Source organism: Bubalus kerabau, chromosome 11 (genome assembly GCF_029407905.1).
Source record: "Bubalus kerabau isolate K-KA32 ecotype Philippines breed swamp buffalo chromosome 11, PCC_UOA_SB_1v2, whole genome shotgun sequence".
NCBI classification, from domain to species: Eukaryota; Metazoa; Chordata; class Mammalia; order Artiodactyla; family Bovidae; genus Bubalus; species Bubalus kerabau.
The window spans coordinates 62,577,922-62,601,691 of NC_073634.1; the positions used below are offsets into that span (position 1 = coordinate 62,577,922).

The 23,770-nt window shown below is 38.2% G+C and overlaps 1 protein-coding gene and 1 long non-coding RNA gene across 2 annotated transcripts in view; one reads left to right on the forward strand and one right to left on the reverse strand.

Moving 5' to 3' along the window:
- Nucleotides 1–3,583: 3,583 nt before the first annotated feature.
- Nucleotides 3,584–23,770, reverse strand: part of LOC129622463 (uncharacterized) — a 28,848-nt gene continuing 8,661 nt past the window's right edge. The window contains exons 2-3 of the long non-coding RNA XR_008699992.1: nucleotides 4,368–4,436; nucleotides 3,584–4,075 (exon numbers count right to left, since the gene is read on the reverse strand). This is a non-coding gene — a long non-coding RNA (uncharacterized LOC129622463). The remainder of the gene's footprint in view (nucleotides 4,076–4,367; nucleotides 4,437–23,770) is intronic.
- C11H2orf74 (chromosome 11 C2orf74 homolog) lies at nucleotides 17,942–19,607 on the forward strand. Its single transcript, XM_055539124.1, has 4 exons — nucleotides 17,942–18,036; nucleotides 18,267–18,377; nucleotides 18,478–18,634; nucleotides 19,434–19,607. The coding sequence occupies exons 1-4, from the start codon at nucleotides 17,942–17,944 to the stop codon at nucleotides 19,605–19,607; spliced, it is 537 nt and encodes a 178-aa protein (XP_055395099.1).

The following is a 23,770-nucleotide window of genomic DNA, read 5'->3' on the forward strand; positions in this document are numbered from 1 at the left end:
TAGTGTTTAACTCTTTGATTTTTGTTTTACTTAGCTATATAAGGGGATAAGTAAACTATCATTTCTTATCCCTTTGCCAGAGTGTTTCAAAGTCAGATCCTATAATGCATATAGAATTGTTTTGGAATCTGCATGGAAATGATGAAGTTGAGGGGCATTTTGTCCTTTATCTCATGCATTGTCATGGGTTGCAATTCATGTTTGTCAAGTGTAAGTTTTAGGTACATATTGCATGGCTGTGCCTCAATTTAAATAGTATTTAATAGTATTTCTTATTTAATATTTAATAAAATATTTAATTTTTAGAGATTTAATAAATTTTTATTTAATTAACTTATATTTACTTGATAAAATATATAAATTAGTAATTATTTAATATTTAATAAAATATAAGATATAATTTGTGTACTAGAGCATAATGAAAGGAATAGTCAGAAAGACAGTTGCCCAGGCAGCCTGTCTATAAGATATATTGAAATGTATCCAAAGAAACAAACTATGAGTGGAAATGTGATTAGAAAGAAAAACAAAACCTTAAACAGGAAACTTTGCAGTGGAACACTGACATATTTGGAAGGAATATCTAATGAGAGTCTAAGTGGAGAATGCCCCAGCAATATAAATTACCATTCTGTATACTTCATTTAAAATCTTATTGTGAGAATCATCAGGGCCTTTCAGAGATTTAAATTGCTCACATTTCCAATAATCATATGTTGCTAAAATGGTCAAAACATCTTTAAGGCTGCCCACAAGCTGGTCCTATACATTTCAACATTGCTTGCTCTAATCTTATAATTATACTTGCTTCTGGCATCATGAAGATAGTCCCAAGTCCACTGTGTTATTCTCCTGTGGAAGGACATAGAGTCAGCTACTCTCTATAAAAAGAAGTATGTCAGAGACCACTTGCCAGGGTCTGGAGAAATCACCAGACCTCCTGGTAAGCAAATGGCATTGTTGCTACTGCTACTGCTATTGGGCTGCTTTGGTGACAGGTCTGGAAAAGGTATTTCTTTTAGGAGTATAATTTTACTTTCTATATTCTATAATTTTTACATTTCAAACATATATAAGTTATTGTAGCCTCTTTACTTATAATAAATAAGTTACTGTAGCCTCTTTCTTATAACCTCTTATTAGCTAACCATTAAGATGTTCTACTGCTCTGACAAATAAGACCATAAGAAAATATCAATTTCTACTGATAGAACACATAAATCAGTCTTTGGCAATAGTTTATTCAGCAAACTTCACAATTAAACTTTGAGTTCTCCTTCTGTGGCAGGATTAAAATTTCTTTTCAATTATAATGAAAATTATTCCACTATACTAACATAATTATGTGAGATGATATTATAAGGGAATAGGAAACAATGCACTTTTTTTTACTTAGAAAGGATATTAATTTGAAGACACACAGAACTTAAACCCAGTGAAGGTAAGAAATGAGATATAAATTAGTAAACTAATTGCCAATATACTAATTAACAATCAACATTTTTTGCAATTTTAATAGTCTTTCTTTGTGTCAAGAGCCAAAAAGAGAGAGTGACTGAAAGAGCAATCACACATATTTCAGAAAATTGAAGATCAAATGTAAAAGATTTCAGAGCTGAAGAGAATTATTTCATATCAATTCAGTTCAGTTCAGTTGCTCAGTTGTGTCCGACTCTTTGCAACCGCATGGACTGCTGCACACCAGGCTTCCCTGTCCATCACCAACTCCCAGAGTTTACTCAAACTCATGTCCATTGACTCAATGATGGCATCCAAACATCTCATCGTCTGTCATCCCCTTTTCCTCCTGACTTCAATCTTGTCCACCATCAGGGTCTTTTCAAATGAGTCAGCTCTTCGCATCAGGTGGCCAGAGTATTGGAGTTACAGCTTCAGCATCAGTTCATCCAATGAATATTCAGGACTGATTTCCTTTAGGATGGACTGGTTGGATCTCCTTGCAGTCCAAGGGACTCTCAAGAGTCTTCTCCAACACCACACTTCAAGTATCAATTCTTCAGTGCTCAGCTTACTTTATAGTCCAAATCTCACATCCACACATGACTACTGGAAAAACCATAGCTTTGACTAGACGGACCTTTGTTGGCAAAATAACATCTCTGCTTTTTAATATGCTGTCTAGGTTGGTCATAACTTTTCTTCCAAGGAGCAAGCGTCTTTTAATTTCATGGTTGCAATCACAATCTGCAGTGACCTTGGAGCCCCCAAAAATTAAGTCTGTCACTGTTTCAACTGTTTCCCCATCTATTTGCCATGAAATGATGGGACCAGATACCATGATCTTCGTTTTCTGAATGTTGAGTTTTAAGCCAATGTTTTCACTCTTCTCTTTCACGTTCATCAAGAGGCTCTTTAGTTCTTCTTCTCTTTCTGCCATAAGAGTGGTGTCATCTGCATATCTGAAATTATTGATATTTCCCCCAGCAATCTTGATTCCAGCTTGTGTTTCATCCAGCCCAGCGTTTCTTATGATGTACTCTGCATATAAGTTAAATAAGCAGGCTGACATTATGCAGCCTTGAAGTATTCCTTTCCCAGTTTGGAACCAGTCTGTTGTTCCATGTCCATTTCTAACTGCTGCTTTCTGACCTACATACAGATTTCTCAAGAGGCAGATCAGGTGGTCTGATAGTCCCATCTCTTAGAATTTTCCACAGTTTGTTGTGATCCACACAGTCAAAGGCTTTGGCATAGTCAATAAAGCAGAAATAGATGTTTTTCTGGAACTCTCTTGCTTTTTTGATGATCCAACAGATGTTAACAATTTGATCTCTGGTTCCTCTGCCTTTTCTAAAACCAGCTTGGACACCTGGAAGTTCATGGTTCATGTGCTGTTGAAGCTTGGCTAGGAGAATTTTTAGCATTACTTTACTAGCATCTAAGATGAGTGCAATTGTGTAGTAGTGTGAGCATTCTTTGACACTACCTTTCTTTGGGATTGGAATGCAAACTGACCTTTTCCAGTCCTGTGGCCACTGCTGGGTTTTCTAAATTTGCTGACATATTGAGTGCACCACTTTCACAGCATCATCTTTCAGCATTTGAAATAGTTCAACTGGAATTCCATCACCTCCACTAGCTTTGTTTTTAGTGACACTTCCTAAGGCTCACTTGACTTTGTATTCCAGGATGTCTGGCTTTAGATTGGTGATCACACCATCATGATTATATGGGTCATGAAGATCTTTTTTTTTTTTTTTGGTATAGTTCTTTTGTGTATACTTGCCACCTCTTCTTGATATTTTCTGCTTCTGTTAGGTTCATACCATTTCTGTCTTTTATTGTGTGCATCTTTGCATGAAATGTTCCCTTGGTATCTCTAATTTTCTTGAAGAGATCTCTAGACTTTCCCATTCTGTTGCTTTCCTCTATTTCTTTGCATTGATCACTAAGGAAGGCTTTCTTATCTCTCCTTCCTATTCTTCAGAACTCTGCATTCAAATGTGTATACCTTTCCTTTTCTCCTTTGCCTTTAGCTTCTCTTTTATTTACAGCTATTTGTAAGGCCTCCTCAGACAACCATTTTTCCTTTTTGTATTTCTTTTCCTTGGGGATGGTCTTGATCCCTGCCTCCTGTACAATGTCACGAACCTCCATCCATACTTCTTCAGGCACTCTGTTCATCAGATCTAATCCCTTGAATCTATTTGTCACTTCCCCTGTATAATCGTAAGGGATTTGATTTACGTCATACCTGAATGGTCTAGCAGTTTTCCCCACTTTCTTCAATTTAAGTCTGAATTTGGCAATAAAGACTTCATGGTCTGTGCCACAGTCAGCTCCCGGTCTTGTTTTTCACTAAGCTCTTGACTATATAGAGCTTCTCTATCTTTTGATGCAAAGAATATAATCAGTATGATTTCGGTATTGACCATCTGGTGATGCCATGTGTAGAGTCGTCTCCTGTGTTGTTGGAAGAGAGTGTTTGCTATGACCAGTGTGTTCTCTTGGCAGAACTCTGTTAGCCTTTGACCTGCTTCATTGTGTACTCCAAGGTCAAATTTGCCTGTTACTCCAGGTATCGCTGAACTTCCTACTTTTGCATTCCAGTCCCCTATGATGAAAAAGAGATCTTTTTTTGAGTGTTAGTTCTAAAAGGTCTTGTAGGTCTTCATAGAACCGTTCAACTTCAGCTACTTCAGCATTAATGGTTGGGGCATAGACTTGGATTACTGTGATATTGAATGGTTTGCCTTGGAAAAGAACAGATCATTCTGTCATTTTTGAGATATCACCCAAGTATTGCATTTCAGACTCTTTTGTTAACTATGATGAGAATTGTTTAAATGGTATTAAATTTGGAGGTGACTCCTTACAGATATTGTCTTTAGTTTCTTCTTGCTCACCTTTTATTAGAGGAAAATTTGCATGAAAATAGAATCTTTGCTGCTTGAGGCTTTGTTTTACCTAATGACCTGATAAAAATAAAAGTTTTAATAGGTACAACATTCTCAGACTCACCACATAAAACAAGACTTTTAAAAATAAGACACAAGGAGACAAAATCATCTTTTTTACTTGAAGCAAAGCACCTCATTTTACCTCACCTGGATATAGGCTTTTCAAACAATCACAGTGAATTCTTTCCTGCATAGGAACTGAAGGCCCCACAGTTTAACATACATTGACACTTGAACAACATTGGATTAGACTGTGTAGGTTCACATATATGTGGATTTTTTTCAATAACTACATTGGAAAAAATGTTTGGAGATATATGACAGTTTGAAAAACTTGCAGATAAACTCTGTAGACTAGAAACATGAAAAAATTAATAAAAAGGGAAGCTAGGGATGCATAAAATTTATAAGGATACTATGCCTATCCTTAGATAGGCATAAAGTGAGCTATATTTAATATAAAATGAATAATGTGTTAGTTTTCTGTTTTACAACTTTGATTTCAAAGAATTCAGTTCAGTTCAGTTCAGTCACTCAGTCGTGTCCGACTCTTTGCGACCCCATGAATCGCAGCACGCCAGGCCTCCCTGTCCATCACCAACTCCCAGAGTTCACTCAGACTCACGTCCATCGAGTCAGTGATGCCATCCAGCCATCTCATCCTCTGTCGTCCCCTTCTCCTCCTGCCCCCAATCCCTCCCAGCATCAGAGTCTTTTCCAATGAGTCAACTCTTCACATGAGGTGGCCAAAGTACTGGAGTTTCAGCTTCAGCATCATTCCCTCCAAAGAAATCCCAGGGCTGATCTCCTTCAGAATGGACTGGTTGGATCTCCTTGCAGTCCAAGGGACTCTCAAGAGTCTTCTCCAACACCACAGTTCAAAAGCATCAATTCTTCGGCACTCAGCCTTCTTCACAGTCCAACTCTCACATCCATACATGACCACAGGAAAAAACATAGCCTTGACTAGATGAAGCTTTGTTGGCAAAGTAATGTCTCTGCTTTTGAATATGCTATCTATGTTGGTCATAACTTTCCTTCCAAGGAGTAAGCATCTTTTAATTTCATGGCTGCATTACCCATTACTGTCTGGTATGTCTTTCTTCCTCTCACCTAATTGAAGGCAAAGGAAAAAAGGAACAATATGCACATCTGAATGCAAAGTTCCGAGAATACCAAGGAGAGATAAGAAAACCTTCCTAAGTGAACAATGCAAAGAAATAGAGGACAACAATGGAATGGGAAAGACGAGGGCTCTCTTCAAGAAAATTAGAAGGAAACCAGAATTGAAACAGACACGTGTACCCCAATGTTCATTGCAGCACTGTTTCTAATAGCCAGGACATGGAAGCAACCTAGATGTCCATCAGCAGATGAATGGATAAGAAAGCTGTGGTACATATACACAATGAAGTATTACTCAGCCATTAAAAAGAATACATTTGAATCAGTTCTAATGAGGTGGATGAAACTGGAGCCTATTATACAGAGTGAAGTAAGCCAGAAAGAAAAACACCAATACAGTATACTAATGCATATATATGGAATTTAGAAAGATGGTAACAATAACCCTGTATATGAGACAGCAAAAGAGACACTGATGTATAGAACAGTCTTTTGGACTCTGTGGGAGAGGGAGAGGGTGGGATGATTTGGGAGAATGACATTGAAACATGTATGATATCATATATGAAACGAGTCACCAGTCCAGGTTCGATGCACGATACTGGGTGCTTGAGGCTGGTGCACTGGGATGACCCAGAGGAATGGTACAGGGAGGGAGGAGGGAGGAGGGTTCAAGATGGGGAACACGTGTATACCTGTGGCGGATTCATGTTGATATATAGCAAAACCAATACAATATTGTAAAGTTAAAAAATAAAATAAAAAAAAAAGAAAATTAGAGATACCAAGGGAACATTTCATGCAAAGATGGACAGAGTAAAGGACAGAAATGGTATGGACCTAAGAGAAGCAGAAGATATTAAGAAGAGGTGGCAGGAATAAACAGAAAAACTACACAAAAGAGATCTTAATGACCCAGATAACCACGATGGTGTGATGACTCACCTAGAGACAGGCATCTTGAAGTGTGAAGTCAAGTGGGCCTTAGGAGGCAGCACTATGAACAAAGCTAGTGGAGGTGATAGAATCCCAGCTGAGCTATTTCAAATCCTAAAAGATGATGCTGTTAAAGTGCTGCATTCCAAAGCAAATTTGGAAAACTCAGTAGTGGCCGCAGGACTGGAAAAGGTCAGTTTTCATTCCAATCATGAAGAAGAGCCATGCCAAAGAATGTTCAAACTACCGCACTATTATACTCATTTCACATGCTAGCAAGATCCTACTCAAAATCTTTCAAGCTAGGCTTCAACATTATGTGACCAAGAACTTCCAGATATTCAAGCAGGATTTTAAAAAAGCAGAGGAAACAGATATCAAATTGCCAACATCCACTGGATCATAGAAAAAGCAAGAGAATTCCAGAAAAAAAACATCTACTTCTGCTTCACTGAATACACTAAAGCCTTTGACTGTGTGGATCACAACAAACTGCAGAAAATCTTCAAGAGATGGTAATACCAGACCACCTTACCTGCCTCCTGAAAAATATGTATGCTGGTCAAGCAGCAACAATGACATGGACATGGAACAACGGACTGATTCAAAGTTAGGAAAAGAGTACATCTAGGCTGTATATTGTCACCCTGCTTATTTAACTTATATGCAGAGTACATTATACAAAATGCTGGGCTGGATGAAGCACAAGCTGGAATCAAGATTGCCAGGAGAAATTTCAATAATAGCTAATATCAATAAAGATATGCAAATGACACCACCCTTATAGCAGAAAGTGAAGAGGAACTAAAGATCCTCTTAATGAAGGTGAAAGAGGCAAGTGAAAAGCTGGCTTAAAACTCAACTATCAAAAAAAAAAGATCATGGCATCCAGTCCCATCATTTCATGCGAATAGATGGGGAAACAATGGAAATAGTCACAGACTTTATTTTCTTGGGCTTCAAAATCACTGCAGATGGTGACGGCAGCCATGATATTCAAAGACACTTGCCTCTTGGAAGAAAAGCTATGAAAAGCCAAATAGCGTATCGTAAAGCCAACAAAGTCTGTACAATCAAAGCTATAGTTTCTCCAGTAGTCCTGTATGGATGTGAGAGTTGGACCATAATGAAAGCTGAGCACTGAAGAATTGGTGCTTTTGAACTGTGGTGTTGGAGAAGACTCTTCAGAATCCCCTGGACTGCAAGGAGATCAAACCAGTCAATACTAAAATAAGTCAGTCATGAATATTCATTGGAAGGACTTATGCTGAAGCTGAAGCTCCCATACTTTGGCCACCTGATGGGAAGAGCTGACTCGTAAGAAAAGACCCTGATGCTGGGGAAGATTGAAGTCAGGAGGAGAAGGTGATGACAGAGGACAAAATGGTTGGATGGCATCACTGCCTCGATGGACATGAGTTTGAGCAAGCTCTGGGAGATGGTGAATGACAAGGAAGCCTGGTGTGCTACAGTCCATGGGGTCACAAAGAGTCAGACATGACCTAGCGATTAAACAACAACAAATGGAGGACTAATCGGGTGTGCTTGGTATTATTTTTTTATTTGCTATTTTGGAAAATTATAGGTTGAATTAATAATAAACACATAGGAATCAAGACAATATTTCTTAAATTAAAGGTCCAGGATTTTTAGCTCCAAGTGGCAGAAAAAGAACTGTACAAGAAAGGCAACATCCTCTAGTACACTTTAAAGCTTATATAATCATAATAATATTAAATACCATATAATGATTTAACAAAATTGTGTTGTAAATATACTGTGGTAATTGGAAAAAAAATTTTTGGTGGTGAGTATGGAAGGAGATACACATATACATGTATATATATTTACTTATAATATTAAATATTATATACAAGCCTATAATATTTATATAATATACTTTCTATATAAATATATGTAATTTTTTTTTTTTTTAGGAATAAAGCTGTTTAAATCACAGCATGGAGGGAGTTCAATATCTTCACCCTAATACTACTGACTTTAATCTGCTGCATAGGACTGAACTGTCCAATGTCAACAGATCCATAGAAGTATTCAGATAAGCAGAAAAAAAAGCTTCCTGAAGTATTTCATTCTTATCCCGGATGCAGCAATAGCTTAACAATCTGCAGAGTAAGATAGCCTCAAGAAAAGAAAGGGATATGGTTATAGTTAAAGGAATATATTATGTAAAGTGAAAGGAGTATATATGGGCTTACAACATATGCAATATATGCAGTGTGTCATATATAATCTAAAGCATTGAAAATAAACAAATTGTTTAAAAGTATCAGATAGATGAAATTTGTACAAAACTATGGAAGAATATAATAGAAAGAGCAGTTTACAATTATTAAAGGAGATTGCCTCTAGTATGAAGAATTTGTGGTGGTGATTCAGATAGCTTTTTTCCTTATGTGATAGCATTATTTGGCTTTTTATACTACATGCTTTTATAATTTTAATAAAACTCATAAAATAAAAAAGAAAACATAGGGAACAAAGTATAAGTAAAGGCAAATTAAAAGCATATACAGTGTTTATTGTTGCTTTGTTCAGCCGCTCAGTTGTCTCTGACTCTTCGTGAACCCATGAACTGCAGCACGCCAAGCCCTCCTGTCCTTCATTATCTTGCTGAGTTTGCTCGAACCCATGTCCATTGAGTCAGTGTTGCCTCAATGTATATATACACGCCATTGTTCATTTCAACACTTCTTCACAATACCCAAGACATGGAAGCAGCCTAAATATCCATGAGCAGATGAATGGATGAAGAAGGTGTCACATACATATGTGTGTGTATATATATATAATGGAATATTAATCATCTATTAAAAAGAATGAAATAATGCCATTTGCAAATTTATTTTTTAATTATAAAAAGAAAATAATTGTAGCCACCTTAAAAAAAGAATGTACAACGTTTACCCTTGGAAACCTAAGAATTAAAAGAACTATTCTTCATTCTCTAAGAGATATCATAGAACATGAATTCTTATTACAAACAAATATTTTTTTAAAAAAGAGTACAAGTCAAAGCAAAGGATTTCTTTAAATAGAAAAAAAAAAGAAACCAAATTGACAAAGTTAAAGAATTGAAAGAAAAATCAACACTACAGAGAATGCCACTTTAAAAGTAATACTAACAACAAAATAAAATTAATGCAACAGGAAATGTCTTAGACACAATGGCAAGATTGAATAAATAATATTTAAAAAGGAAAACTGCAAAGAGTGAATATAATGTGTTACAATTCACGACAAATATATATCAGTTATAAAATATATATTTGCAAACAAACCTAACATATAAATACATTTTAAAATAACATAATAATGTAGAAACTTAGCAGACAGTTCATGTAGGTGTCATAACAAGTAATATCAAGTTCCACAGATGCTGGCAGCAATGTCTCCACTTTCATACAAGTAGCCACATGCCCTAAGTATGTCACTGAGATGGTTACATAAGAGGTTTCTAACTTTCTCGCCTTTGACTGTGTGGATCACAATAAACTGTGGAAAATTCTGAAAGAGATGAGAATACTAGACCACCTGACCTGCCTCTTGAGAAACCTGTATGCAGGTCAGGAAGCAACAGTTAGAACTGGACATGGAACAACAGACTGGTTCCAAATAGGAAAAGGAGTACGTCAAGGCTGTATATTGTCACCCTGCTTATTTAACTTATATGCAGAGTACATCATGAGAAACGCTGAACTGGAAGAAACACAAGCTGGAATCAAGATTGCCGGGAGAAATATCAATAACCTCAGATATGCAGATGACACCACCCTTATGGCAGAAAGTAAAGAAGAACTAAAAAGCCTCTTGATGAAAGTGAAAGTGGAGAGTGAAAAAGTTGGCTTAAAGCTCAACATTCAGAAAATGAAGATCATGGCATCTAGTCCCATCACTTCATGGGAAATAGATGGGGAAACAGTGGAAACAGTGTCAGATTTTATTTTTTGGGCTCCAAAATCATTGCAGATGGTGATTGCAGCCATGAAATGAAAAGACGCTTACTTCTTGTAAGGAAAGTTATGACCAACCTAGATAACATATTCAAAAGCAGAGACATTACTTTGCCAACAGGGGTCCATCTAGTCAAGGCTATGGTTTTTCCAGTGGTCATGTATGGATGTGAGAGTTGGACTACGAAGAAAGCTGAGTGCCGAAGAATTGATGCTTTTGAACTGTGGTGTTGGAGAAGACTCTTGAGAGTCCCTTGGACTGCAAGGAGATCCAACCAGTCCATTCTGAAGGAGATCAGCCCTGGGATTTCTTTGGAAGAAATGATGCTAAAGCTGAAACTCCAGTACCTTGGCCACCTCATGTGAAGAGTTGACTCATTGGAAAAGACTCTGATGCTGGGAGGGATTGGGGGCAGGAGGAGAAGGGGACGACAGAGGATGAGATGGCTGGCTGGCATCACTGACTCGATGGACGTGAGTCTGAGTGAACTGGGGGTTGGTGATGGACAGGGAGGTCTGGCATGCTGCGATTCATTGGGTCGCAAAGAGTCGGACATGACTGAGCGACTGAACTGAACTGAACTGAACTTTCCCACAGATATACATTAACATACAGATCAATTCCCTCTGAGAGAAATCCAAAAAGTAGTTGAGTGATTCCTACATATTTGGGTGACTGAGAAAATATCCACATCCAATATCCACATACCAGCCTGTGTCTAGGTATGGACTAGAATCCTCAACAGACCCTGAAAGGATCAGTGGGTACTTCCCCAGCCTTCTCTCTCCAGCTCACTCCAACAATAAAGGCAAGTCAGCAGCATCTCCCCAGAAGGAGCTTATTCATACATCTAGCACACCAACTTTTGTGATTGCTACACAAGGGACATTCCCTGAATCATCTCGTTCTGATAGTTAACAGGGTTTGCATTCATTAGTCTCACAGTAGTATAGCAACAAACTCTGTTTTAAAACTGGTACTTGAGCACTCCCTATGGTTCTATGTTAGGCTCAGTGCAGAGGGAACAGGAAAAATAAACACTCATTTCCCAGTTTCTCCCTGGAAGGAGTTGACTAAATACATTCCCAGCTTCTGCCCCAGGGTCTAGTTTCTAATAAGCCTGCTGACTGGGATCCTCCTGGAAGACCCAAAGAGCCAGCGGACATTACCCTCAAATTTTCCCTCTGCGTGGCTTCAACAATAAAACCAAGTCTCCAGCTTCTCCTTGAAAGGAGCTTGTCTGCACATTTAGCACTTCAACTTTTAACACTTCAAGGTCCACACAACTGATGGACCTTCAAATCACCTAGGTCTGTTAACAAAGTCTGTAGGTTTAGAATTCACAAGTCCATGTGAAAGTCACTCAGTCATGTGTGACTCTTTGCGACCCCATGGACTACATAGCCCATGGAATTCTCCAGGCCAGAATACTGGAGTGGGTAACCTTTCCCTTCTCCAGGTTATCTTCCCAACCCAGGGATCGAACCCAGGACTCCCACATTGCAGGAAGATTATTTACCAGCTGAGCCACAAGGGAAGCCCCCACAAATCCATAGAGCCATATTAAATAACAAGTAGTTTTGAAACAGGCACACAGCATTTTCTGCAGCTATGACCTCTGGGTTCAGTTCAGAGGGAGTGGGCAAAAATGCCCATCTTCTGATTTCTCTCTGGAAAGAAATGCTTCCAAACTCATTTCATGAGACCAGTGTTACCTTGATACCAAAGACAGACAAGTACACAACAAGAAAAGAAAAGTTACAGGCCAATACCCCTAGTGAACATCAGTTCAGTTCAGTTCAGTCGCTCAGTCGTGTCTGACTCTTTGCGACCCCATGAATTGCAGCACGCCAGGCCTCCCTGTCTATCACCAACTCCCGGAGTTCACTCACACTCACATCCATCGAGTCGGTGATGCCATCCAGCCATCTCATCCTCTGTCGTCCCCTTCTCCTCCCGCCCCCAATCCCTCCCAGCATCAGTCTTTTCCAATGAGTCAACACTTTGCATGAGGTGGCCAAAGTACTGGAGTTTCAACTTCAGCATCATTCCTTCCAAAGAACACCCAGGGCTGATCTCCTTCAGAATGGACTGGTTGGATCTCCTTGCAGTCCAAGGGACTCTCAAGAGTCTTCTCCAACACCACAGTTCAAAACCATCAATTCTTCCGCGCTCAGCTTTCTCCACAGTCCAACTCTCACATCCATACATGACCACAGGAAAAACCATAGCCTTGACTAGACGGACCTTAGTTGGCAAAGTAACGTCTCTGCTTTTGAATACACTATCTAGGTTGGTCATAACTTTCCTTCCAAGGAGTAAGCGTCTTTTAACATAGATACACAAAAAATCTTAAAAAATATTTGCAAACTGAATTCAACAGTAGAGTAAGAGGATTGTACACCATGATAAAGTGAGATATATTCTTTGGATGCAAGAATGGGGTCGACATATGCAAATGAGTCAATGAGATATATCACATTAAAAAATTGAAAAATAAAAATCATATGACCATCCCAATAAACACAGAAAAAGTACTTGATAAAATTCAACGTCCTGTCATGAAAAAGATTCTCAATAATTTAAGCATAAAGGGAATATACCTCAACATAATAAAAGTCATATAGGACAAGCCCACATTTAATGTCCTCAACAGTGAACTTCTGAAAGATTTTCCTTTAAGATCAAGAACAAGACAAGTGTGCCCACTTTATCACTTTTATTAAACACAGTTCTGAAAGTCCTAGCTAGAACAATTAGAAAAGAAAACAAAGCAAAAGGCATCCAAATTGGAAAGGAAGAAGTGAAATTATCTCTATTTACAGATGACATGATCTTATAAATAAAAACCCTAAAGACTCCACCAAAAATTTATTAAAGAAATTTAGTAAAATTGCAAGACAAAAAATCAATAGGCAAAAATTATATACATTTCTCTGCATTAATAATGAACTATGAGAAAAAGGAAATATAAAAAATCATTTACATGTGTATAACCAAAGAGAACTATGGTGTTGGAGAAGACTCTTGAGAGTCCCTTGAACAGCAAGATCAAACCAGTCAATCCTAAAAGAAATCAGTCTTGAATATTCATTGGAAGGACTGATGCTGAAGCTGAAGCTCCAATACTTTGGCCACCTGATGTGAAGAATTGATTCATTGTTATTGGAAAAGACACTGATGCTGGGAAAGATTGAAGTCAGGAGGAGACAGGGATGACAGAGGATGAACTGGTTGGATGGCATCACTGCCTCAGTGGACATGAGTTTGAGCAAGCTCCAGGAGTTGGTGATGGACAGGGAAGCCTGGCATGCTGTAGTCCATGGATTCACAAAGAGTTGGATGACTGAGTGACTAAACTGAACTGAAACATAAACTTAATTTTAAAACATCAAGATGGTAGTGTCAGCAACAGTATGTTAGATACTTAGAAAATTAAATTATTTTCCCAAAGAGTCCTTTTTCGAAACTAGCTAATTTTTCTCTTCCTTCCCATGTTTGTTGCTCTCTATCTAAATGAAAGTGAAAGTGAAGTCACTCAATCGTGTCCAGCTCTTTGCAACCCCATGAACTGCAGCCCACCAGGCTCCTCCATCCATGGAATTTTCCAGGCAAGAATACTGGAGTGGGTTGCCATTTCCTTCTCCAGGAGATCGTCTCGACCCAGGGATTGAACCCAGGTCTCCTGCATTGCAGGCAGATGCTTACCATCTGAGCCACCAGGGAAGTCTCTAAGTAACCTTATTTGACTCCCTTAAGCATTTACAACTAAATTAAATTATTTATTTACATTTTCCTTCACTAGAATGTAATACTCCTGAAGACAGAATCTTTATAACACCGTTTCTAGATGCTAAGCATTTATTGACTGTGTAACCATAAAAGATGAGATAATTGGTGCTCTTATACTTCCTTCTACCTCCCCTCTGCCAGATATTATTTTTATTACTCTTTTATTTATATTATTTACTTTTATCTTTATTATTCTCAAGGTATACTACAACTATGTTTTGTTGTATTCTCAGTTCCAACAAGTCCTTAGCCTTAATTTTATATGAAAATTAATTAAATGCTCATCATCATTCCCTTTACCACAATTTACTCTTTTCAAGTTTCTGCATTCTGATTCCATATTCAATTAGCTGCATTTGACCACTGGGAAAATTTTCCAAGAATAGTCACTAAATGTTATTTCCTTGCATCTTCTGATGTTTGAGGATGTCTGTTAATTGCCTTCATAGTTGAAACTCATATCAGCTGGATAATTTATAATTGAGTCACATTTATTTTTCATTTAATTTTATAAACATAATTTCTTTGTCTTCTGGCCCATATGTTACAGTGGAAAGCCAGAGCTTTACACCCTTGCAGATAATTTGTCATTTTCCCTGAATATGTATGCATTTCTCTCTTTTCCTAGAACTTAAATGTCAGTTTTCTGGACTGATTTTTTTTTAAATAGCATAGTTTTCTTTTCATATTGAGAATAATTTCCCTGTATTTCAGAACAACGTTTCTTCATGACCACTTTTAATTCATTATTTTCTTTCCCATTGGTTGACTTCTTGACTTCATCAAAGCAAATTACACTTGCCTGTTCAACTTTATCTCTCTCTACATTAAACTTTCTTCATATTATTTTTTCTTCCATCTATATTATCTATTATTTCTCACTGCATATATTATTTCCCATATATTAAGGGAGATTGTCATCAAACAACATATGGAAAAACATTATAAAATTACGAATCTTGAGAAATGGTGCAAGGAAAAAAAAAACTTCAATAGTGATATAGAAAATGAAAGTTGCTCAGTTGTGTCCAACTCTTTGGAGCCCCATGGACTGTATAGCCCCTGGAATTCTCCAGGCCAGAATACTGGAGTGGGTAGCTTTTCCCTTCTCCAGGGGATCTTCCTGACTCAGGAATTGAACCAGGGTCTCCTGCATTGCAGGTGGATTCTTTACCAAATGAGCATAGTGATATAGGGGGTCCTAATTTATACTAGGTAATTTATACTAGGTCCCCCATAGTGATATAGGGGGTCCTAATTTATACTAGGTAATCAGGAAAGAGTTCTCAGTAGAAGCGATATTTAAGCTGTGAAGTAAATGTTGAGTTAATCAGGTGAAGATTTAGTGGGAAATCATTGGGACAAATTGCATATAGAGGAAATAGCTTGTCTCTCTCTGCACCAGGAAAATAATTGGTGTTTGAAGAACCAAAAGACAGTCTGTATAGCTGAAGTACAATGAATGCCAGAAAAAAATAAAATGATTTGGAATGGTTTTTGAAAGGAAAGGAAAATCATATAGAGCAACAGTAGATAAAAGAGTCATTGTTTAGTTGCTAAGTCTTGTTCAACTCTTTCACGACCCCATTGACAATAGCCTGCCAGGCTCCTCTGTCCATGGGGTTCTCCAGGCAAGAATACTGGAGTCAGTTGCCCTTTCCTTCCCCAGGAGGTCTTTCCCACCCAAGGACTGAACCCACATCTCCTGCTTGGTAGGCAGATTCTTTACCACTGAACCACCTGGGAATCCCAAAGGGATTCTATTTTATTCTAAATTAGATTATAATTCAATCAAGTTATTTTTAAAGGAGAGATACGAGGTATTTGTAGTAATGAATAAAATATCACCTCATTAGCAGTATGAAATTTAAGGGGTAGCACAAATGTGTGATGAATAGAGTAACAAGTAGATACAGTGTGAAGAAGTGTTGGAAATGGTTTGTATAATGGTGACAGCAGTGGACTTGAAAAGAGATGCATAAATTTAAGGTATTTGGGGGAAGCAGAACTGACAGAATTTTGTAATGTGTTGAGGGTTGCATATGTGAATAAAAAAGAATGTCAAGGAAACCTTCATATTTCTGAAATATACAAGGAGAGGTATAGACACTATTTACCAAATCAGAAAAATTAGAAAGGATAGTCACATTGGCTTGGTTGTGAGAGGTTGAAACATAAGGATTACTCTGTATATATATTAAATTTGTGATGCCCATTAAATAGGAATGTGAGATGTGAAGGAGGCAGCTGTAATATGAATTTGACACTTAGTAGAGTTCTCAATAACTGTTAGACAAAAGATTCTAGGCACGCGTGATCAGTGGTTGCAACACACAAGCTCAGCAGTTGCAGCTCACGGGCTCTAGAGTGCAGGCTCAGTGGTTGTGGCGCATGGGCTTAGTTGCTCAGGGGCATGTGGAATCTTCCCAGACCAGAGATCAAACCCACGTCCCCTGCACTGGCAAGCAGATTCCTACCCACTGTGCCACCAGGGAAGTACCTGAATGTAATACTTAATTATGTAACGCTAACGTATCATTCAGAGACTATTCATAGAAAATTTTAAATATAGTGAAATACTTATAGAATACTTAGAAGTTACCATTTAAAGCTTTACTCAGATTAACTCACTAAATCCATATAATAAAGCCAGTAAGTAACTAGTAAGTTACTCTTATTCTAGTTTTAACAATGAACATTCTGAGGCAAAGAGAGGTACATGCTCTAGGACACACAGCTAATTAATCACATGTCTAGAATAAAGAAAATTAAAGCAAAGAGTAGAGGAAAAAAGAAGTAAGGATGATTCTAAAAGACCCATGTACCCCAATGTTGATAGAAGCACTGTTTACAATAGCCAAACATGGAAGCAACCTAGATGTCCATTGACAGATGAATGGATAAAGAAGCTGTGGTACATATATACAATGGAATATTAGCCATAAAAAGGAATGAATTTGAATCCATTCTAGTGAAGTGGATGAAACTAGAGCCTGTTATACAGAATGAAGTAAGTCAAAAAGAGAAAAACAAGTATCATATATTAATGCAAATACATGAAATCTAGAAAAATGTTACTGGTGAACCTATTTGCAGGGCAGGAATAAAGAGAGAACAGGCTTGTGGACACAGCAGGGGAAGCAGAAAGTGGGATGAATCAAGAGAGTAGCATTGAAACATCTACATTACCTATGTAAAATAGATAGCCAGAGAGGACAGACAGACTGCAGCCCAGGGGAGAGTTTTTGTGGTTCTTCTGATTTCAGGTGATGGGCAGGGTTGGGCTGGTGCTATGATCCCTCTAACTCAACAGTTCTATGATTCTATGATGTCACTGAAGAGAGAAGAATAGGGAGCTGAGCTCGGCTCCAGCTACGCCCATTCCTCCGTCCTCTGGATTCTGATAGTTTTGGGGATGAGGGGAGATGAGCTGAGTCCCAGCTCAGACTCCCCTCTAGCCACCTCAGCCCCCACCACATTTATGGAGAGAAATTAACCAGGGTGAGTCCACACCACCAGAACAAGCCGAGCATCTTTTATGAAGCTGATCAAAAGAACAACAATAAAAACATCCTTTTATTCTTCTGTTTCTAGAAAACTTAAAGAACAAGAGAACTACATTCACACTGAGCTGGAAAACATATTTGGACAATCTGTGATTGTGAGAGTAGATGAGTCGTCTAGTTAACCATATGAACTTTGAAACCACAGCATTCACTTTCTTCATCATCCTTCTAATTTGCCTCAGTTGCATCTTCCTTTTATTGGTGGTTTTTTTATATAAATGGTATAAATCCATGCTGATAAATTGGGATCAGATTTTAAGTCAGTAGCAAATGTATCTAGTAATAATATAAAGCAATTTAAAATAGAGCAAATAATAATGCTGTAGCTATCTGTTTTTTCTATTTCAGGGTTTTAGAAATGCTAATTTCCTGATTAAAAGTGAAGTTCCTTTCCAAGTCTTAACATCAAGACCTTTCTTTCTTTTCCACACTTTCTCCTTTGTGATTATAGTTCCCAAAGCAGGACAGATGAAGAGACAGAAAAAGGTCCTTGTACAGAAAATGAAGGTGAAGATTGTCTAGCTGCTAATACAGAGATGAACAATTTAGACAACCAAGAAAAGTAAGTCTGCACCTTAGGATGTGGTGGAATGCCATTTTTGTGTGTGACCATGAGGGCTAAGATGCATGAATTTTAAAAACCTTGCTGATTGATTTTCTAGGACTCTTGCACCTGCAAGGCATGGCATTCTTGTCCAGAGACGGAGTAAAGATGCGATGACCACACCCTTAGGAAATAGAGAGGACGTGGAGGGTGAAGAAGAGAACAAAATAAAAGAGAAGCAAAAGCCTGAGAATGCTACAGAAAATGGTCAAGAGGTGATATGCTTTTCTACTCTTAAGAGGCATTTAGTGTTTAAAGAAGAGGTAAATTCCTTGGCTAGGTATATTGAAGGATGGTCTTGTTTGTAACTTAGGTTTGTATCTGGAAGGAGTGCAGTGTTGACAATCATTTAAACCACCCTTCTTAGCTTATTGGTTCATTTTGTTAAACCAATTACACATGCCTGGACACTTGCTCCATCTTCATCCTTACATTTGTGGTTTTCTTAATAATTCCCTTTCATTTTGCTTTATTCAGAATCCTAAGGTGTTAGAGCTGGAGGAGATCATTTAGGGAGCCAACCCTCTTATGTTACGAATGAGAAAATAAGATGAATTGTTGAAGTCACTCCTCCTCCCTGGCCAGGCTCAGGACCAGATGCCAAAGACCTGCTCTACTTCTGGGTTCCTTCTACAATAGCTTGTAAACATTGCCGGAGCCTTCTTGAACTCGTGTTTGGGGCTGCCTAATAACAACAACTCACATGTCCTCCTAACATGAGACCCATGACCTCTTGGAGACAGAATGGTGATCCAGGTGGCTCTTGGGTTTACCTCCTTTGTAGAGAAAATAACACATGTTGCCAGATGCTATTTGAATATAGTAGTGTGTGCTTTTATAACCATAGAAATATGAAAATTATATCTTTATGGATTATTACTGCTTTTCTGTATCATTTAGAAATCCTTTTTCTGTTTCTTACTAACAATGTAAATATAACCCATATTTTTTAAAAGCAGGGCCTGCTGTATTCATAAATTTATCATTGATATTAGTTGTTATATTCTCTTACAGGATGACTATTTGCAAAAACCACTCATACCTCTCACTGGAAGTTCTTCAGTTGTTGATAACCATAAAAGACCCTTAAAAGGAGTAACATTTTCTAGGGAGGTAATCGTTGTGGACCTTGGAAAGGACAATCCTATGGCTCGAAGCTATACTCGGTTACATAAAGAGAGAAAGTAAAGCTTAAAAAAGGCTGAGAGCAAAAGAAATGTAACCTTAGACTAACAAGGAAATGACTGGGGGTGCAAAATCATGTTGAAACAGCAAAATAATGGGGAATTAAGCAAATATGGATAATATTTTATCTTTATGCAGAAAAGGTGGACTATGTGCAAAATTCTATAAGTAAAATACCCAGGGCAACTCAAATGTGAGTTCAAGAAATTGATTGTATTAAGTGTCCTTAAAACTCTGTCTACTCAAACACTGTTGTACTGTGTGAATAAAGTTATTTGTGTTTGTGCAGATGTCTTTTAGGTCATATTCAAGGCGGATTTTGGAAACAGCCCAGGTTCTTGGTGCTTTGATCATAGGCATTTAGAATCAAATAACATTACTGCTAACATCATGGAAACTTTCAGTAAGTAGGACTTGGGTCTCCTCGACATAGTTCCTTTTGAATTCAGTCCTGAAATCTTTCTTGTCCTGACAACTGCTTTTTTTTCTAATTTAAATAAAATATATATATTATATATATATATAATATAATATATATATATATATATTAGCCACTGGACTACCAGGAAAGTCCCCTGACAACTGATTTTTTAAATTGATACCAAGACAAGGATGGTGGATACCATCCACCAACAAAATACCCTGTTACTTAGACAATTCCTGAGGTTATACTATTCTTGATTTCAATAGTTTAAAAATGTGCTTTCCATCAGTGAAATATAACATTACAGACCAGTACAGTATCATCCAAACCATTGCAGTAAACATTTGTGAGATGTGTAAGGGGCTATGAGAGGAGATAAAAAGCAGAAAACAGCATCTGATTCAGGGGCCTCGCACATTGCCATGTATATGTCATATGCTTAATAGATGTTTGTTGGGTGACTGGGAGAATAAGTGATAAAATAATGTAGAATGTGTGACTAATGCTAAATGAAACTATTGACACCATTTGATGGGGAGAAGTCCCTGTGGTCTGGGACCATTCCACTGTGGGGAAGAGAAGGGACTTGACGGAATGGAAGGATTGGCTAATACAAGCAGAGGGAAGAGGGTATTTCCATTGGTGACAGGCACAAGCCAAGGCAGAGAGGTGAAAATATGTGTTGAGCCTGGTAGCTGGAGGCGTGTTGAGAGTTAAGAGTGAAGTGTGGTGAGGGGTCCGAGTAAGGTAACTCTGAGGATCCCAGGCTAGAGAGAGGTACTGGGTAGAGAATGCAGTAAAGTAGTGTGCGCTGGGGGTGGGGGTCTACAGTAATATCCATCAAGAGCCCTAGAGTCCAGGAACTGTCTACAAGCACTGAAAAATATTGATCTTTCACCTGATGGTAACATTAATTTTTTTTTGGCTACATCCCACAGCATGTGGGATCCAACTTACCCTGTCAGGGATGGAGCCTGTGCCCCCTGCAGTGGAAGCGCAGTCTTAAGCACTGGACTGCCAAGGAAGTCCCAACATTAACATTTTTTAATTATTGTAAAATACACATAAAATCTACCACCTTAATGATCCTAAGTGCACAGTTAAGTAATACTAAGTACACTCACATTGTACAATCATCACTTACATCCACAGTACTTCTCATTTTGCTGAACTCTAACTCTACCCATTAAACACTAACTCCTCATTTCCTACCACCCCAGCCCCTGGTAACTACCAACCTACTTTCTATCTCTATGAATTTGACTACTCTAAGTACCTCATACAAGTGGAATTGCAGTATTTGTCCTTCTGTGGCCAGCTTCCTTCACCCAGCATAATGTCCTCAAGGTTTATCCATGTGTCAGAATTTCCTTTCTTTTAAAGCCTGAATAATACTCCATTTTTTTTTTTGCATATTCCAAATGTTTATACATTTATCCATTAATGAACACTTTGGGTTGCTTCACTTTTTGTCTACTGTAAATAATGCTGCTCTGAATGTTTCAAATTCTAATATATGAAATTTCACACCTAGATGACCATTTATTTCCATATGAGTTTTTCCAGATGAGGGCTTCTCTGGTGGCTCAGATGGTAAAGAATACGCCTGCAGTGCTGGAGATCCCAGGTTCGACACCTGGGTTGGGAAGATACCTTGGAGAAGGAAATGGCAACCCACTCCAGTATACTTGCCTGGAGAATTCCAGGGACAGAGGAGCCTGGTGGGCTACAGTCCATGGGGTCACACATGGGGTCGCAAAGAGTCAGACACTACTGAGTAACTACGAACACTTTCACTCTTTTTTTGTTTCCATATGATGTCATGATTTCATTGCCTATATCTGTCTGAATTTATAAAACCAAGTTACTTTTTCACAAACTGACAAGAGTATTGAAGGAATGAATCCATAAATGGTGCATCCATATCAAACTAAAGGCCAGTTTCCTGGTGAGTGGACTGTACTAGCTGAAGTTTTGTAAAACTTTCAGTAGAAGAAGATGGTAGGAAAATGGGCCATCAGTGCCTACGATAGTACAGACACCCGAAATGCCAAAGACCAATCAATGTGCCACCACTATGGGGTGAGTCAAATTCAATGTTAACTTGAATTTTATTAGTTTTTATGCTCCTGTTTGTATTTTGTTTGTAAATTTGTTTTGATTTGATTTTTTTAAAGATACCTGACTAAAAATGTTCAAGACAGCTTTGGTTTTTCTGAAAAATGTTAATTAATTAGTTTGGCTGCGCTGGGTCTTAGCTGGGGGACTCGGGACCTTTGATCTTTGTAGTGGCACACAGGGGTCATTTATCGCGGCCTATGGGATCCAGTTCCCTGACTAGGGATGCAATGCTCCCCTTGCATTGGGAGCACGCAGTCCTAGCCACTGGGCCACCAGGGAAGTCCCTGTTTTGATTTTAGAGTTGAATGAGAGCACTAAGGATATTCAGTTTTATGTTTCAACACAGTTTAAAAGTTACACTATATATAATGAACAATTCAAGGTCATTGTGTGTGTGTTGCGGGTAAGTCCCTGAGAATTCTACTACAGGATTAGTTTATTGATGACCTGGGAGATAAATGGAGATGACTGTAGTGACAAGTCAGGGTTTGAGGATGAGGGTCTGGAACAGAGGCGGCAGAACACAAAGTAAAGAACGTCAGTTTCTGGTTAGATGTGGAACAATGAGAGGACTTGACAGTGACTCCTGAGTTTGGACACCTGACGGTCAGAAAGAGGCAAGTCCAAAGAAGTGACTGGTGGGAAGGAAATGATTACCTAGATTTTAGCTCTGCTGAACTTGAGATGTTTGCCAGAAATTCAGCTGAAGATGCCCGGGGCACCAAAGCTGTGGGATTCCCCATTTCCATCTGCTAAGCTGTGGCTCCTGTTAAAAGCGGCTGTTAAAAGTGCCCATTGGTATTTCTCTTGTAGAAATGGGGTCAAACTTACCACCTTTCCTCTTTAATTAGCTGTGGACCCAGGGACCCCAAGCAAGACACATCACCCGAAAGCCAAGAGGGAAAAGCTAGATAAATTGAAGTATTTTTAGAAAAGCTTCTAAAGTCAAAAGACCAACAACAAAACCAGGAAGGCCTATTTTTAAAATAAAAATTAAAAAAAAAAACCTTTTACTGTCATACAGAGTGAAGTGAGTCAGAAAGAGAAAAATATTGCATTTTAACACATAAATATAGAATATAGAAAAATGGTACTGATGAACCTATTTGCGGGGCAGGAATAGAGACGCAGACATAGAGAATGGACCTGTGGAACAGTGAAGGAAGGAGAAGGTGGGATGAATTGAGAAAGTAGGATTGACGTATATACACGTTTGTAAAACAGATAGCTAGTGACAAGCTGCTGTAGAGCACAGGGAGCTCGACTGGTGCTCTGTGAGGACCTGGAGGGGTGGGATGGGGTGGTGGGAGGCTCGACAGGGAGGAGATATTTGTATACTTAGAGTGGATTCACATTGTTGTACAGCAGAAACTAACACAACATTGTAAACCAATTATCCTTCAATTAAAAAAAAATTACAGAAAAAGTTTCACAAGTAGTACAGAGAACTATATATGCTTTCACTCAGATTCCCCAGTTAACTGTTTGCCATATTTGTATTACCATCCTCTCTGTCCATGAAATTCATATGTTTTAAGCATTTGAGAGTCAGATGCAAACATGCTGTATCACTCAGCCTTAGCACTTCAGCACAAATTTCCAACAAACTGGGACATCTTCC